Source organism: Mus pahari, chromosome 2 (genome assembly GCF_900095145.1).
Source record: "Mus pahari chromosome 2, PAHARI_EIJ_v1.1, whole genome shotgun sequence".
In the NCBI taxonomy this organism is placed as follows: Eukaryota; Metazoa; Chordata; class Mammalia; order Rodentia; family Muridae; genus Mus; species Mus pahari.
Window position 1 is genome coordinate 18,040,242 of NC_034591.1, and position 13,483 is coordinate 18,053,724.

Genomic DNA, 13,483 nt, shown 5'->3' on the forward strand with positions numbered 1-13,483 from the left:
AGGGCGACTGGAGGGGATATTTGTCTGTACTATGTTCCAGTACTAAGGGCGACTGGAGGGGATATTTGTCTGTACTATGTTCCAGTACTAAGGGCAACTGGGAGACTTTATTCTGCTCATACGTGAGCATAGGACACCAGGAGCTGGGTCTTTTCCTAGATCTTCACTGGTATCAAACTAATGAGGCATGGTGGGAACCCCAACAGGCAGTCAAAGGGACTGCACCCTGCAACGACCTTAATTTAGATGATGACTGCTTGTGATGACTGCAGAGAAATAGCAGAGAGCTTTCCTTGCTTAAGCCCAGAAAACTTCCTACGAGATAAGCAAGATCAGGGCTTTGTCTCCCTCAGTAGAACCAAGAAAGCAAATCCTACAAAGTGACTACAAAGGCCACCATTGGAGACATCTGGCGAATAACTGTTACAGTGAGAGAAGCTGCCTTAGTATTGTGCAGCTCAGAGAGAATGAGATTGCCATGCTCCACATGAGGAAGGTACAGAGCAGGGGGAAGAGACAAGACTGACTCCTCCAGAAACCAAGACACTTCTAGGAGTCTCGACCTGAGAACCCAACATCTGAAGAGAATTTAAGTTAGCACAGAATCACAGCACTGTGCCCAACAGGATAAAGTTAGAATATCACAAAATCCACCCGTGTTAAGTGAGAGCCGAGTATGACTGACCCTGAAGCAGTCACACAGTGAGTGTGGGTGAGTCTGCGTCAAGGGTGCTGAGCCAAGCAGGCCTGCCTGCTGGAGCCCACCTCTCCACCACAGAAGAGCCCCACCACGAACTCTATCTCTGTGTAGTTCCCCACAGTCTCATTCAGTTGCTCTGGCAGTCCTGGGACCTTGATCCTCCTGTGTCCACTGGGATTATAGGCACATACTGCTTCATCTAGAAAAAGAAACCTGACTTTCTCTAAGTAGGCATTTCCCTCCACCCTGCAGTTACAACCCTGCACTATGGCGTTCTCTGGCTAAGAAGGTTGTCTTAATAGAGGGGGGGTAAGGAGGGAGGGAAGAGAACACACTGAGAGTGTGTGTGCGTGTGTGCGTGCGTGACTTTGTGTGGGGTTTGGGAGCCACATTAGGGTCCTCATGCTTACACGCGAAGCACTGTATCCACTGAGTTATTTCCCAAAACCCTGAAGGTCGCTTTTTTCAACTGTGGGGTATTACACTACTAGTGTAGACACAAGGACATGTGACAGAAGACAAAACCCAGAGAGCGATGAGTGTCTGACACAACATACTAAATGTTAGTTTACATAGTGATAATAAAATTAATGCTAATTTTAAAATCCAGGGCTTCAACCTATAATTGTTTTTATAGAATTACAGAAAATTTACCAAAATTGGAGCTTTGCTGTATTTCATGACTGGCAAGCAGACTCCCTGTTACAAAATTTCTAAACAGCACAATGAATTAAACAATAAAGTTTTAAAACATAAAACACCAACTTCGACCTGAATTACGTAAGAAACTGAAACCTACTTTAAAGAGTTTAAGAAGCTTTCTCTTTAGGTGCATCCTTTAACACAGTGGGCAGGATGCCAACACAAGTCCCCTTTATTTAAATTTTAGAAAGACATTGTAAAGCTAGAATAGAACCTATGATTTACAAGGCAAACAAGATTCCATGACTGAGGCCAGAAACTGTCCGGGCCAAAGTCTGAGATCAATACACAGAATACCTACAGCCACAGCCAGAGGTTTGCAGGACAGCCAGGCCTGCAAAGAACTGATTACAGGATGGGATTGGGGCTGAGCATGCAGACTGCGAACAGGGTGCTTGCTTAGCATTAACAATGTACTGGGTGTGATTCTCAGCACTTACCCAAAAGTAGTTATTCAATTTCTCTAAATAAAGTGATAGTTATCTAAAATGTTCATGTTCTTATTTTCTCTCTTCACCTACGCCCTACTCCCCCACTCATTAAGCACACAGTCTACCACAGAGCCATACGAAGTCCTGAAAAGTCATTCACATCATAAAGTCACACAAAAGGCCTCAGGACATCTGACTTAAACATGCTGACTTTTTATTTATCTAAGTACTTATTTTGTAGTTTGAGGGATTGGACCCAGGGTCTTTCACATGTTAGATAATCTCTCCACCATCCAACAAGCCCTTTAAACCAAATAAAGATCCATCATTTTGCAAAGAATAAGAACATATGTAGTGAGAATTTTGGATTCTTTAAAAACCCAGTTATGGCATGTGAATGCTTTTGTCTTGATCCCAGCTGTGGGATACAGGGCTGCTTGAGTTTGTCCACAGTCCAGCTGTTACCTACGACTGTCTCTGCTCTCTGGAGAGGACCCCGTGGCTCACGCTGCTGCCCTCTCTCTGGTACCACATCTGCAACTGCTGGACTGCTGGGCCCGCTGACTGTGATGGCTGGACATGCCCCAGGAAACACAACCCTAATCAGCAGGATGCAGTCTAAGGAGGTCTCTGCCCCCTTTCCCTGCATCCTTCTCTCTCTCCTACCTAGTACCAGGGTGTTGGAAGGGATTAGGGTGGAAAGGTTGAAGGGAGATAGAGATATAAAAACCCAAGAAAATAATAAAACAAATACACCAATAAACATGTTTCTGCCTTATTTAAAGAAATACGAGCCGGGAGGTGGTGGCGCACGACTTTAATTCCAGCACTTGGGAGGCAGAGGCAGGCAGATTTATGAGTTCAAGGCCAGCCTGGTCTACAGAGTGAGTTCCAGGGCTACAAAGAGAAACCCTGTCTCGAAAAAACCAAAAAAGAAAAGAAAAGAAAAGAAAAGAAAAGAAAAGAAGAGAAGAGAAGAGAAGAGAAGAGAAGAGAAGAGAAGAGAAGAGAAGAGAAGAGAAGAGAAGAGAAAAAGGAACCAACTACAGAACTTCCTAAAATATGAAAGGAGACACACAGATCACATGGGTCACAATGATTGAGGGATCCAGGAAAAGCAGTCAAGTCCTGCTGTTGTAATGGATGCTCTATGGACAACCTCTCATTGTAACATCCATGGCAAAGCCACAAATTACAAATGACTCCAAATTCATAAATGAGAAAAACAGCGTTATAAAACAAGAATTAGCAATAGCAGATGACAAATCTAGGGAAGACCTAATTCTGTACCACCCAGGAGACAGACAAGAGGACGAGAAGGCACCACACAAGTCCAACACCTGTTAGGGCTAACAGCTAGGGAAGGAGCTAACCACACCACTATGAACAGAGCAGACTGTCTCCGAAAAGTCAAAAATAACAAATTATCTAGTCCAAAACATCAACCGTGCTGGAGCTAAGATGACCTAGCCTGCATTATAAAACTTGTAATCATTTCAAGAACCAAATGTGGGCTGCGGGCATAACACAGAGGAAAGGAACTGCCTAGAAAAGCAAAAGAGACCTTTGTCACAGAGAATTCTGGTTAAGCCTTGAATGCTGTGGTAGAAAAAAGAATGGATAAAGTTTCCAGCAGTCTCGGACAAAAGAGGAGACCAGAGGTCAAGTTATAAAAGATGGCACAGGACACAGAGGATCAACAGCACCATTGTCAGGAGCGATCTCTCAACTCCTTACCAAGTTAAACAAGAAGACTAAGCAAAAATCTCATGAAACGGGCATGTGTTTATAATTGCTTGGGACATCTTTAAATATTCAATAAACTAAAAGGGAGGGGTGCTAATATTAAGTGTTGTGTATGAGAGGAAAAATAGGTAGAAGATTTTCAACTCAGAAGAACAGAGACTTAACTCCTACTGGACACAGGCTGAGCACAATTTCAAACAGCGTTTTATCACTTAGGATAAACGAAGTAAATCTTTAGCTCCAAAACTAGATTGTTCAGGGTTCACTTCTTGCTCTTCTGCTTTCTATATATCATCATCATCATTACTATTAATATTATATTTATGTGTATGAGTATATTTTATGAGTGTTCAAGTCCCAGTGGAGGTCAAAAGCGGGTGTCGGGAACCCTGGAACTGGAGTTACAGGCAACTGCGAGCCTCCACTGCAGTGTGCGTGCTGGGAACTGAACTAGGGTCACCTGGAAGAGTGTAGAGCAACCCTTAACCACTGGGCCATCCTCCAGCACCAGTCACTATTTTTTATTTCGCAATGTAGGAAAATTATTGAGCTCTATATTCTTGTTTCCAATTCCATGAAATCAAAAAAAAAAAAAAAAAAAGGGAGGACTATATTTTATAGAGTTGTTAAAAGGCTTTAGAGGATTAAAGTGTGCCAATACTCAGAACTATGCCGAGGTCACAGTAACATTAACGGTAGGATGTTCATCTTCCCAGTAATCTAATGAGGACAGCACATTATTACTCACACCTTGTTGCCAATAAAATGGTGGCTTAAGATTATATCTAAAAACTTAATCAAGCAAGCAAGCAAACAAATGCCAACAAGCAAACAACCAGAAACAACGCCCACAGCCGCTGGTGGCGCCAGAGCTCTGTCTCAGACTCTATAAAGAATTCAGAGGAAAGCAGCCTTGAAATCAGTGATTTATACAAAGATTTACAACACAGAACTTTAACTAAACTCTCAGAATTTCACCTTTCAATTTATATACCATTTTCCCACTGTAGAACATAATGCAAGCATCAACGGCTTTTGCTGGCTAAGCCGCCTTCTTACACAGCTGAGCCTGAATGACAGTGATGCTGTCAATCACCTACGGCAGCAACAGACATCTTTGAAAGCACAGATTTAGGGAATGGTAGAACCTCTGTGAACTGAAGGCATCCAATTATTTTTTGAGTAAAACACGCAAATCAGAGCTGTGCAAAGCAGCTCTGTGGGTAAAGTGTGTACAGTCAAAGCATGAGGGCCTGAGCTCAGATCTCCAGCAGCCAGGTAAAGGCTGGGCAAGGCGATGCACTGTGATCCCGAGGCCACAGATGTGCAGACAGCGGCAGCCCGTGGCCTGCTGGCCAGTTAACCGAGCTGAATCACCGAGTTCCACTTTAATGAACTCAGTCTCAGAAAATAAGGTAGAGCAGGCAGGCATGGAGGCGCATGCCTTTAATCCTAGCACTCAGAAAGCAGAGGCAGGCACATCTCTCGAGTCAGGTCAAGTGAAACTACATACTAATATCCTGTCCCAACTAAAAAAAAAGTAAACCCCTCCAAAAAAAGGCTTAAAAATAAGTGTCTCTCTTAGGAAGAGAAAAAAATAGGAGGTGAAAATGTCTAAAATTTACTATCTAAGTCTATGAAATTGCATTAAAAAATAAAATAGGAAAAATATGGTATATAACAATCATCAAAAACAACCACTATCTTGCCTCTAATATACATACATACACATGCACAGGCACATACTATACATGCTTATACAACACATACAAAATAAAACAAATTACATGTGTTTTTTCTTTTGGGTCCTTTTTGTTGTTATTCGTTTGTTCTGTTTTCTGAGACAGGGTTTCTCTGTGTAGCCCTGGCTGTCTAGGAACTCACTCTGTAGACCAAGCTGCCCTCCAAAGTGTGTGCCACCACCACCTGGCACAAATTACATATGTTAAGCCTTTAATATTTTATGATTTACCCTAGATAGTTACAAGATACTTCATCTGTTTCAATAAGATTTTTTAAAAAGCTTTGGAGTTATCACTAAAAGTTACCAACGTGACTGCACAGGAAGCACGTGAATAAATGTATTCAACCCCACCACTGCCTGTGTCCTTGTCTACAGTAAAGACAGTGTTGTTTGTTTGTTACAGTAAGGAAAGATGGTGCAAACTGCCCTTCTCTAAATGGAAACAGATATATTACATATTACAGAAAATCTACAAGCCTTACATATGGCAAGTATGTGCCCCAGCATCATACTAAGCAGGAAGGTCTCAATCCACTTAAGATAAGACAGTGCAAACGGCCTTTCCTTTCACTTTGCAGTCCCCTCTTTTAAAAAATATTTATTTTATGTGCATGTGTTGTGTGCCACAGTGTGTGCAGGTGTACCATGTGCATTCTGGCCATCGAAGTCAGCAGAGGGAGTTGGATCTTCTAGAACTGGAGAAGCAAGGTGGCTGTGAGCTGCCACCTGCTGTTTCCTTTAACCACTTGGCATTTCTTCCAACTCCTGACTTAATATCTGTAATATGACAAAAGGCACTGCCAATGTGTGACATAGGAGGACAATGTGAGGAGGTAGCTACACACAATCAAGGATGTTTTCTCTACACATTTTAAATGCACTGCTAAGGATGGTCCTTTCTGAAGCTACTATCTCTCAATTAACAAATCTGTGGGAATCATTGTTTTCTCTTATTTCATTCACAGAGACAGAGACAGACAGACATGCACACATGGGCACGCATGCCCACGTATACAAGGCTCGTGTGTACAGGTTGGACAACAACCGGCAGTCCCTCCTTTCACCATGAGAGACAGACCTGGGGACTAAATTCAGGTCATCAGGCTTGGAGGCAGGAGAACCCACCACAAGGCATCTCACCAGCTCATAATTCTTTTCCTATTTAAGAATTCTGAGGCCCGAGTACGATAATGGCCTTTCATCTCAGCACTCAGGAGAAGAGGTAAGTGCCTCTCTAAGTATGAAGCCAGCCTTGCCTTCATAAAATGTATCAAGCAAACCAGGGGAGAGGGGAGGAGAGTGGAGAGGGTGGAGGGGGAGGGGGAAGAGGGGAGAGGGGAGAGGGGAGAGATTTTTGGACAATGGCTAGGCAAAGTGCTTACTAAGTAACCATGAGGACCTGAATGAAGATGCCCACTATTCGGATATGGTAGCATACATGTAACCTCAGCAATGACTCTGAGAGGCCTGCTGACCGGAAAACAGTAAGCTTCAAGTTCAGTAAGAGATCTCTCAAAAACTAAGGTGAAGAAGTGATTTGAGCAAGACAGCACCAACTGTCAATCTCTGACTCCCCAAAGTGCCAGCACAGGCAAGCACACACATGTGCTGGGGCAGCTTGATAAGAATGGACCTATGGGCTGGAGAGATGGCTCAGAAGTTAAGAGCACTGACTGCTCTTCTAGAGGTCCTGAGTTCAAATCCCAGCAACCACATGGTGGCTCACAACCATCTGTAATGGGATTTGGTGCCTTTTTCTGGTGTGTCTGAAGATCACTACACTGTCCTCATACACAAAAATAAATAATTCTTGGGAAAAAAAAAAAGAATGGACCCAATAGGCTCATATATTTGAATGCCTACTCAGCAAATGGTGGAAAGGATTGGAAAGGATTAGGGGTGTAGCCTTCCAGAAAGAGGTGTGTCACTCGTGGTAGGCTTTGAGAACTCCCCCTCTCCCTCTTCCACCCCCTCCCCTCTCCCTCTTCCACCCCCACACTGCCATTCTCTGCCTTATGCTTGTGGGTCAGATGTCAGCTCTCAGCTACTGATCCGGTCTGCTGCCATGTTTCCCACCACAACAGTCACAGCCTCTCACCTTCTGGAACCATGAACCCCACAATTAAAACCTTTATTTTTTTAAGTGGTGTGGTCATAATATTTTGTCACAATAGAAAACTAAGACACACGTATATATGTGCATATAACACACACACACACACACACAGAGTTCTGAACTGGGGCCCATATTTTGTGGCGAGATCCCCTTAGGAGGCCTAATCTGAGCTTTGAGCCTGGTGGTTGAGGAAAGACTCCTAACCTTTCTCACACAAACGAAACTAAGCAGTCTCCAGGGCGACCCCAGCCTTGCCCATGCTAACCCACGCTATCAGAACAGATACGTAAGCTACGCCTGTAACTTTCTTAAGTCGGGCAGTAAGTGAAGACTTAATCCGCCCACTGGTAAACTCCAACCCCAGTGAGCGATGTTGGATGCGAGTGTCTTCTGTCTCTACGCACGTTCATCCTACAAATATTTATTAGAGGGTCTCCTTCACTAAAGGGTCTCAGGTGGCCAGACAAAGTACTAATCCCATGGTATTTCCTAGGGGAGTAGGCCATATACAATTATCCTGTTCCAGCTCAAAACAAAGTCACCTTCTTTTCCTAGAGCTCCTGTTCTCATGGTCCAAACATCACCCACATACAACTGACAATACATCCTAAAACTGTTTCCTGTTTGATAGCCGATCTCCTCCCCTACAGGTACACAAACACTAACTGGCCTACCCCTGAACCGCACTGCTCCCTTGTGTGGGGGTGAGGATCAGGTCTCAGAGGGCCACAGTCCTCAGGACCTGCTCCCCCTCCGCTTATTTTATCTGTGGTACTTCAAACAGCAAAACACACAAACAAACTCCACAAAACAACGTGATAAACTGTTCTTCCTTAATTAAGTTCCCAAGAACTAAGTGGATGTTTTCCAGTAAAAAATACTGAACGCAGTAATTTCTGATGGATATACATTACTCATCTTTAAAAAGGCTGATATGCCAAAGAAATGTAAGGCAGATGTTCAAATGCTGCTTTCTTTTGCTTATTAATTCCTTCACTATAAACTGAATATAAGTTGAAAGTCAACCAAACTGGCTGCTAGAGACAAGATTGCTCTTTCCAGGGGGTGGGTTCCCTTCTGAAGTCTCACCTGTCGAATGATACTCTTCACACAACGAACTGGGAGGCCTTGATAGTTGGATTTGATGATCCATTTGAGGAGATGGTGACCAAGTACTTCAAAGACCATGCAGACATCTGGGATATGGTTAAGGCACATCTGAGAATGCATTTCCTGAAGTCAGGCAGTTACTAGAAGCATCTTCATTGTATCATTAGTAAAACATTGCTTTCCTAATAAAATAAAATATTAACACCTTCAAGGTGATCGCTTGTTGTTTATCACCTAAACATACAAGATCTGACTTTTTCCACTAAGATTGATCATATACAATGTGTACAGCAAACCATCTCAGGAAATATATACCTATACCCACTGCTGAAGCAGACGACGAGCATGCATCATAGCTTCCAAAGGCCAACCAGTGATTCAGACCTACATTGTGCCACGCTCTCCCGTCAGCTGTGCCCAAGGAGAGTGGACAAGAAGGAACCTTCACTGGAAGTGGCTTATTCCACAAGGTGGATGAAATAAGAACTTGAAAATTTTTTATTGCCTGAATAAATGTCTACTTGATTACGTCCATTATAAAATAGAATATTGTCAAATATACTAAAGATATATGAATAACCTTTCTTTTCCATCAGTACTGTACATCTATACATAGTGGCACACCCAAGTAACACAGTACTTGGGAGGTGATAAACAGAATCAGAAGACTAAGATTATCCTCAGCTACACAGTGAGTTCAAGACCAACCTGGGCTTATATGAAACACTATCTCAATGAAAATCTATTAATTAACTAATATTTTAGTATACAACTGGTAGAGCTGGGGTCACGATGTAATTATGAAAATATCACTATCATTCAAGGCCATACAAGTACCCAAACTGAACTCAAGATTTCAAACATGTGTCATTGGTTCCAGGCTCACTGTAGCGCTGCCATGAGCAGCCAGGATATAGAAATGGACTACCACTGGATGAACTGATGGAGAGAACGTGGCACATGCATACAGTGCAACAGTACTCTGGAAAAAGCAGTGGATTTTTAGAACAAAAGACCTAAATTTATTAGAAATGTGTGCTGCTCAAGTTTTTCTTCTCTAGTAGCAGAATGTAACCATCAGAAAAGCCCCGCCAGACTGTTCTTGGTTCAGTTCTGTAGCTAGTGGATTGATCAATTAACTTGGTTGCTTTTTAGGCAAGTCCTCACTATGTAGAATAGGCTGGCCTCAAACTCAAGAGGTATGCATGCCCTTGCCTGAAGTGCTTGCTGTAGGATTGAAGGCATGGGCCACTTGTTTAAGACAAGGTATTGCACTGGCCCTGGAGTTCACTTATCCAATTAGATTAGGCAGTCAGTGTTGTGTTGTGTTTTGTTTTAATGGTATTTTTAGCTCTTTATTTTTATGATTATTTTATATAATGAGTGTTTTGCCTGTATGTATGTGCCTATGAGCCTATGAGACATGTATGTTTGGTGTCCACAGAGACCAGAAGGTGGCATCAGATCTACTGGGTCTCATGAGGTACAGTTATGCTCAGCAATGTGAGTGCTTGAAATCATACCTGAGTCCTCTGGAAGAGTCAGTTATCTTGCTGCTGAGCCATCTCCAGCCCTACTCAGTGGATTTCTAAAAATAGAAGCTCTATGCCAGGTGTGGTGGTGCATGCCTTCAATTGAGGCCAGCCTGGTCTACAGAGTGAGTTCCAGAACAGACAGGGCTACACAGAGACACCCTGTCTCGAAAAATAAGGAAGAAGAAGAGGGAGGAGGGGGAGAGGAGGAGGAGGAGGAAGAGCTGCAGCAGCAGCCACCCTAGTCCAATTACTGACCCTCTAAGTCAGTGTTTCTAGACCTGTGGATTTCGACCCCTTTCAGGTCCTATACAGCAGATATTTATATTATAATTTATAATAATAGCAAAATTACAGTTATGAAGTAGCAACATAATAATGTTATGGTTCAGGGATATCACAGCATGAGGAACTGTATTAAGGGCCACAGCATTATGGTTGAGGACCATTGGACATAGTCAGCAAATAGACCACATATTAATGATAGTCACAGGGAATTTCTAAACATTCAAAGATTTCTGAAACTCTTTCAAACATGTGGTTCATGACTAGAGACTTCAGTTGGTGTCAGTATCACAAAAAGGTGGTTGACTTACTAACTTTTACAATATCTGGATTTATCATATCACCATGATAGCTAATAATATATTTCAATGAAAACATTTATAAACGCTTTTGCTCTGTGAATGGCCTTATATTCTCCAGGCTGCAAAGACAATGGTTTACATCCCAATCTCATTACAAAAAAAACAGAAATTAAAACCTAAAGTTAGTGGCAGATACTGGGCCAAATCCTAGGATTTTCAAAATGAGTCCCAAATCTCCTCAAAGTATTGACACATCCAGACCATGATAACATCCTACCATTTTACTGAATAGTAAAAAGAACCACTAAAATGTGTGTGTGTGTGGGGGGGGGGGTGTCTGTGTAAAAGAGCTCTACAAGTTTAAAACACAATGAATATAGCTGCTCTATCGTACACAGAAAAGCTCACATGGGCACATGGAGTGTGGGACTGCCTATCTGCCTACCTGCTTGCCTACTGTTTGGGAGAACCCTGAAAATACCAGTATCAGCAGGGTTTTGGACTTAGTATTGCTGACTAAGCTGCTGACTTATTTTGGTTTGGTTTGTTGAGACAAGTTGGCAGTAACCCAGGCTAGCCTCAAACTTGCTATGGAGTGAAACTGAATGTGAACTCTTACACCTTCTGTCTCAACAACCGGAGTTATAGAGATTACAGACATGAACATCATGGTGGGTTGGGAATTTCTATGAGAAAAATAAAAATAAAAGTTTTCTTTGACGGAGTAGGTGCAGGTACTGAATGTCATTCTTACGCTTAAGCTAAGACTTTTAAGATTTATCTATTTTATTTATATGAGTATACTATAGCAGAAGAGAACCTTGGATTCCTGCTACAGATGGTTGTGAGCCACCATGTAGTTGCTGGGAATTGAACTGGGGATCTCTGGAAGAGCAAGTAGTCAGTGCTTTTCAACCCCTGAGTCACTCCAGCCCTGAAGATGGAACTTTTATCATATGAGATTTTATCATATTTTCATACCTTGACATTAAGGTTTCTGGAGTTTAAGGTTAATAAATATGACAAAAAGTGTTGAATCTGCTCCAAGAATAAAATAACAAACCCCCAGTGAAGCAGAACACATTAGCCACTCACAGGCACTAACATCTGGGAGTCACGGAGCTAGAGAGAAATAGTGCTAGGGTACTTTTCCATCTACCATTGCAAACAACTATAAGTACTTTTAATAAATCACTAATATTATAACCAAAATAAAAATTAATCAAGCAAAACAAACAAACAGCAAGTAACCAGGGCAACAAGAAATGAGGACAGTAATGAGAGAATAAATACAATCTCAGTACATTATATACATATATGACAATATGATAAAATCTCTTATTTTGAATAATAACTACTAACCTCAAAAAAGAACAGCTTACTACATTCCAAATCAAGCCAGCACTTTTTTTTTACATTTCTAAAATACTAATATATCCGAGAGTTGTAAAAAGGAAAAGGGGGAAAAACAAAACAAAACAAAAAACAAATCCAAAGCCCCATACAGCTGCCCGGAGAGGCACTCGTTTAGTGAACTTCACAGTGACCCTAGAGTCCTCACATAAAGGGAAGACGGCGGCAACTGAAAGTTTACTGGCACCTGAAATAACACTATATTTTTAAAAAGTGACCCCCCCCACATACACAAATAACTATATTATACTTTAGAAATCACACAGCAAAGGATACGTATCCCATTCATGCCTGAGATCTTGAAGTCATCAATTAGCTGAACTACCATGTCTTTGTTTGGGTCACTGGGGTCACTTTCTCGAACCTGTACAAAGAAAAATATATAAAAGAACAATAAGGTTTGCATATCGATTTTCATTTTTGGTTTTCCCAAACCAAAAGAAGTATTAGTGTCAGCCCAGGCTGGCCCAGAGCTGAGTAAGCCCTGTGCTTCAGCCCCCCAGTGCTGGGGTTCCACGTGTGCATGACCACGTCCAAACGCACACAAGTTTACAGAGACCATTACTCCACTTGGCTGTTAAGAATGTGCACTGAAGCCGGGTGTGGTGGCGCACACCTTTAATCCCAGCACTTGGAAGGCAGAGGCAGGCGGATTTCTGAGTTCGAGGCCAGCCTGGTCTACAGAGTGAGTTTCAGGACAGCTAGGACTACACAGAGAAACCCTGTCTCGAAAAAACAAAAAAACCAAGAATGTGTACTGCTCTTTCAGAGGACTTGAGTTCAATTGCCATCACACATGTCTGAGTGGCCTGTGACCACAGCTCTAGAGGAGCCAACGGCTCTGGACTCCAAAAGCGTACATGTACACACACACACACACACACACACACACACACACACACATACAAAAGTAATTAAAAATGGAGCTTTTTTGTCATTATATCAACAGGGCGATTTTTTGTTTCAAATAAAAGACTTTGATTTGGCAGGATACTGGTGCTGTCCCTCACTGGCTGGAGCACTTAGGAAAGTGCGCCCTATGCCTTGCATGGGCAACACACTGGAGCTGGCCCTGCTGTTGAAGGTATGCGGGAGCCACCCCGACCTGCACTGGCTCTGGCTCTTCGAGGCTGCAAAACTTGGTGAACTAGCTGGGGCAGACCTCACCCTAGTGGTGTGTGTGTAGGAGAGAGCTGGCAAGCTGACCAAGTCAACTACCACCCAGGCTCAGAGCCAGGGCTTTGTGCTGGCCCACCCCAGCATCTACCCCATCTAGGAACTGAAGCTGAAGCACACAAATAGACTGGTCCTCAAGATTCAAAGCTGCAGGATCTCCAGGCACAGGGCATCAAAAGGACATCCCAGTGGCATCCCAGTGAGGATCCCGTATTGCTACTATGGC

At 42.7% G+C, this 13,483-nt stretch overlaps 1 protein-coding gene across 8 annotated transcripts in view; it reads right to left on the reverse strand.

Moving 5' to 3' along the window:
* Nucleotides 1-13,483, reverse strand: part of Srpk2 (SRSF protein kinase 2) — a 166,554-nt gene that overhangs the window by 30,881 nt on the left and 122,190 nt on the right. For all 8 annotated transcript variants that reach the window (XM_029534036.1, XM_021188323.2, XM_021188308.2 and 5 more), the window contains 2 exons: nt 12,358-12,445; nt 8,529-8,635 (listed from right to left, as the gene is read on the reverse strand). In XM_029534036.1, coding sequence (XP_029389896.1) covers nt 8,529-8,635; nt 12,358-12,445 — 195 coding nt within the window. The remainder of the gene's footprint in view (nt 1-8,528; nt 8,636-12,357; nt 12,446-13,483) is intronic.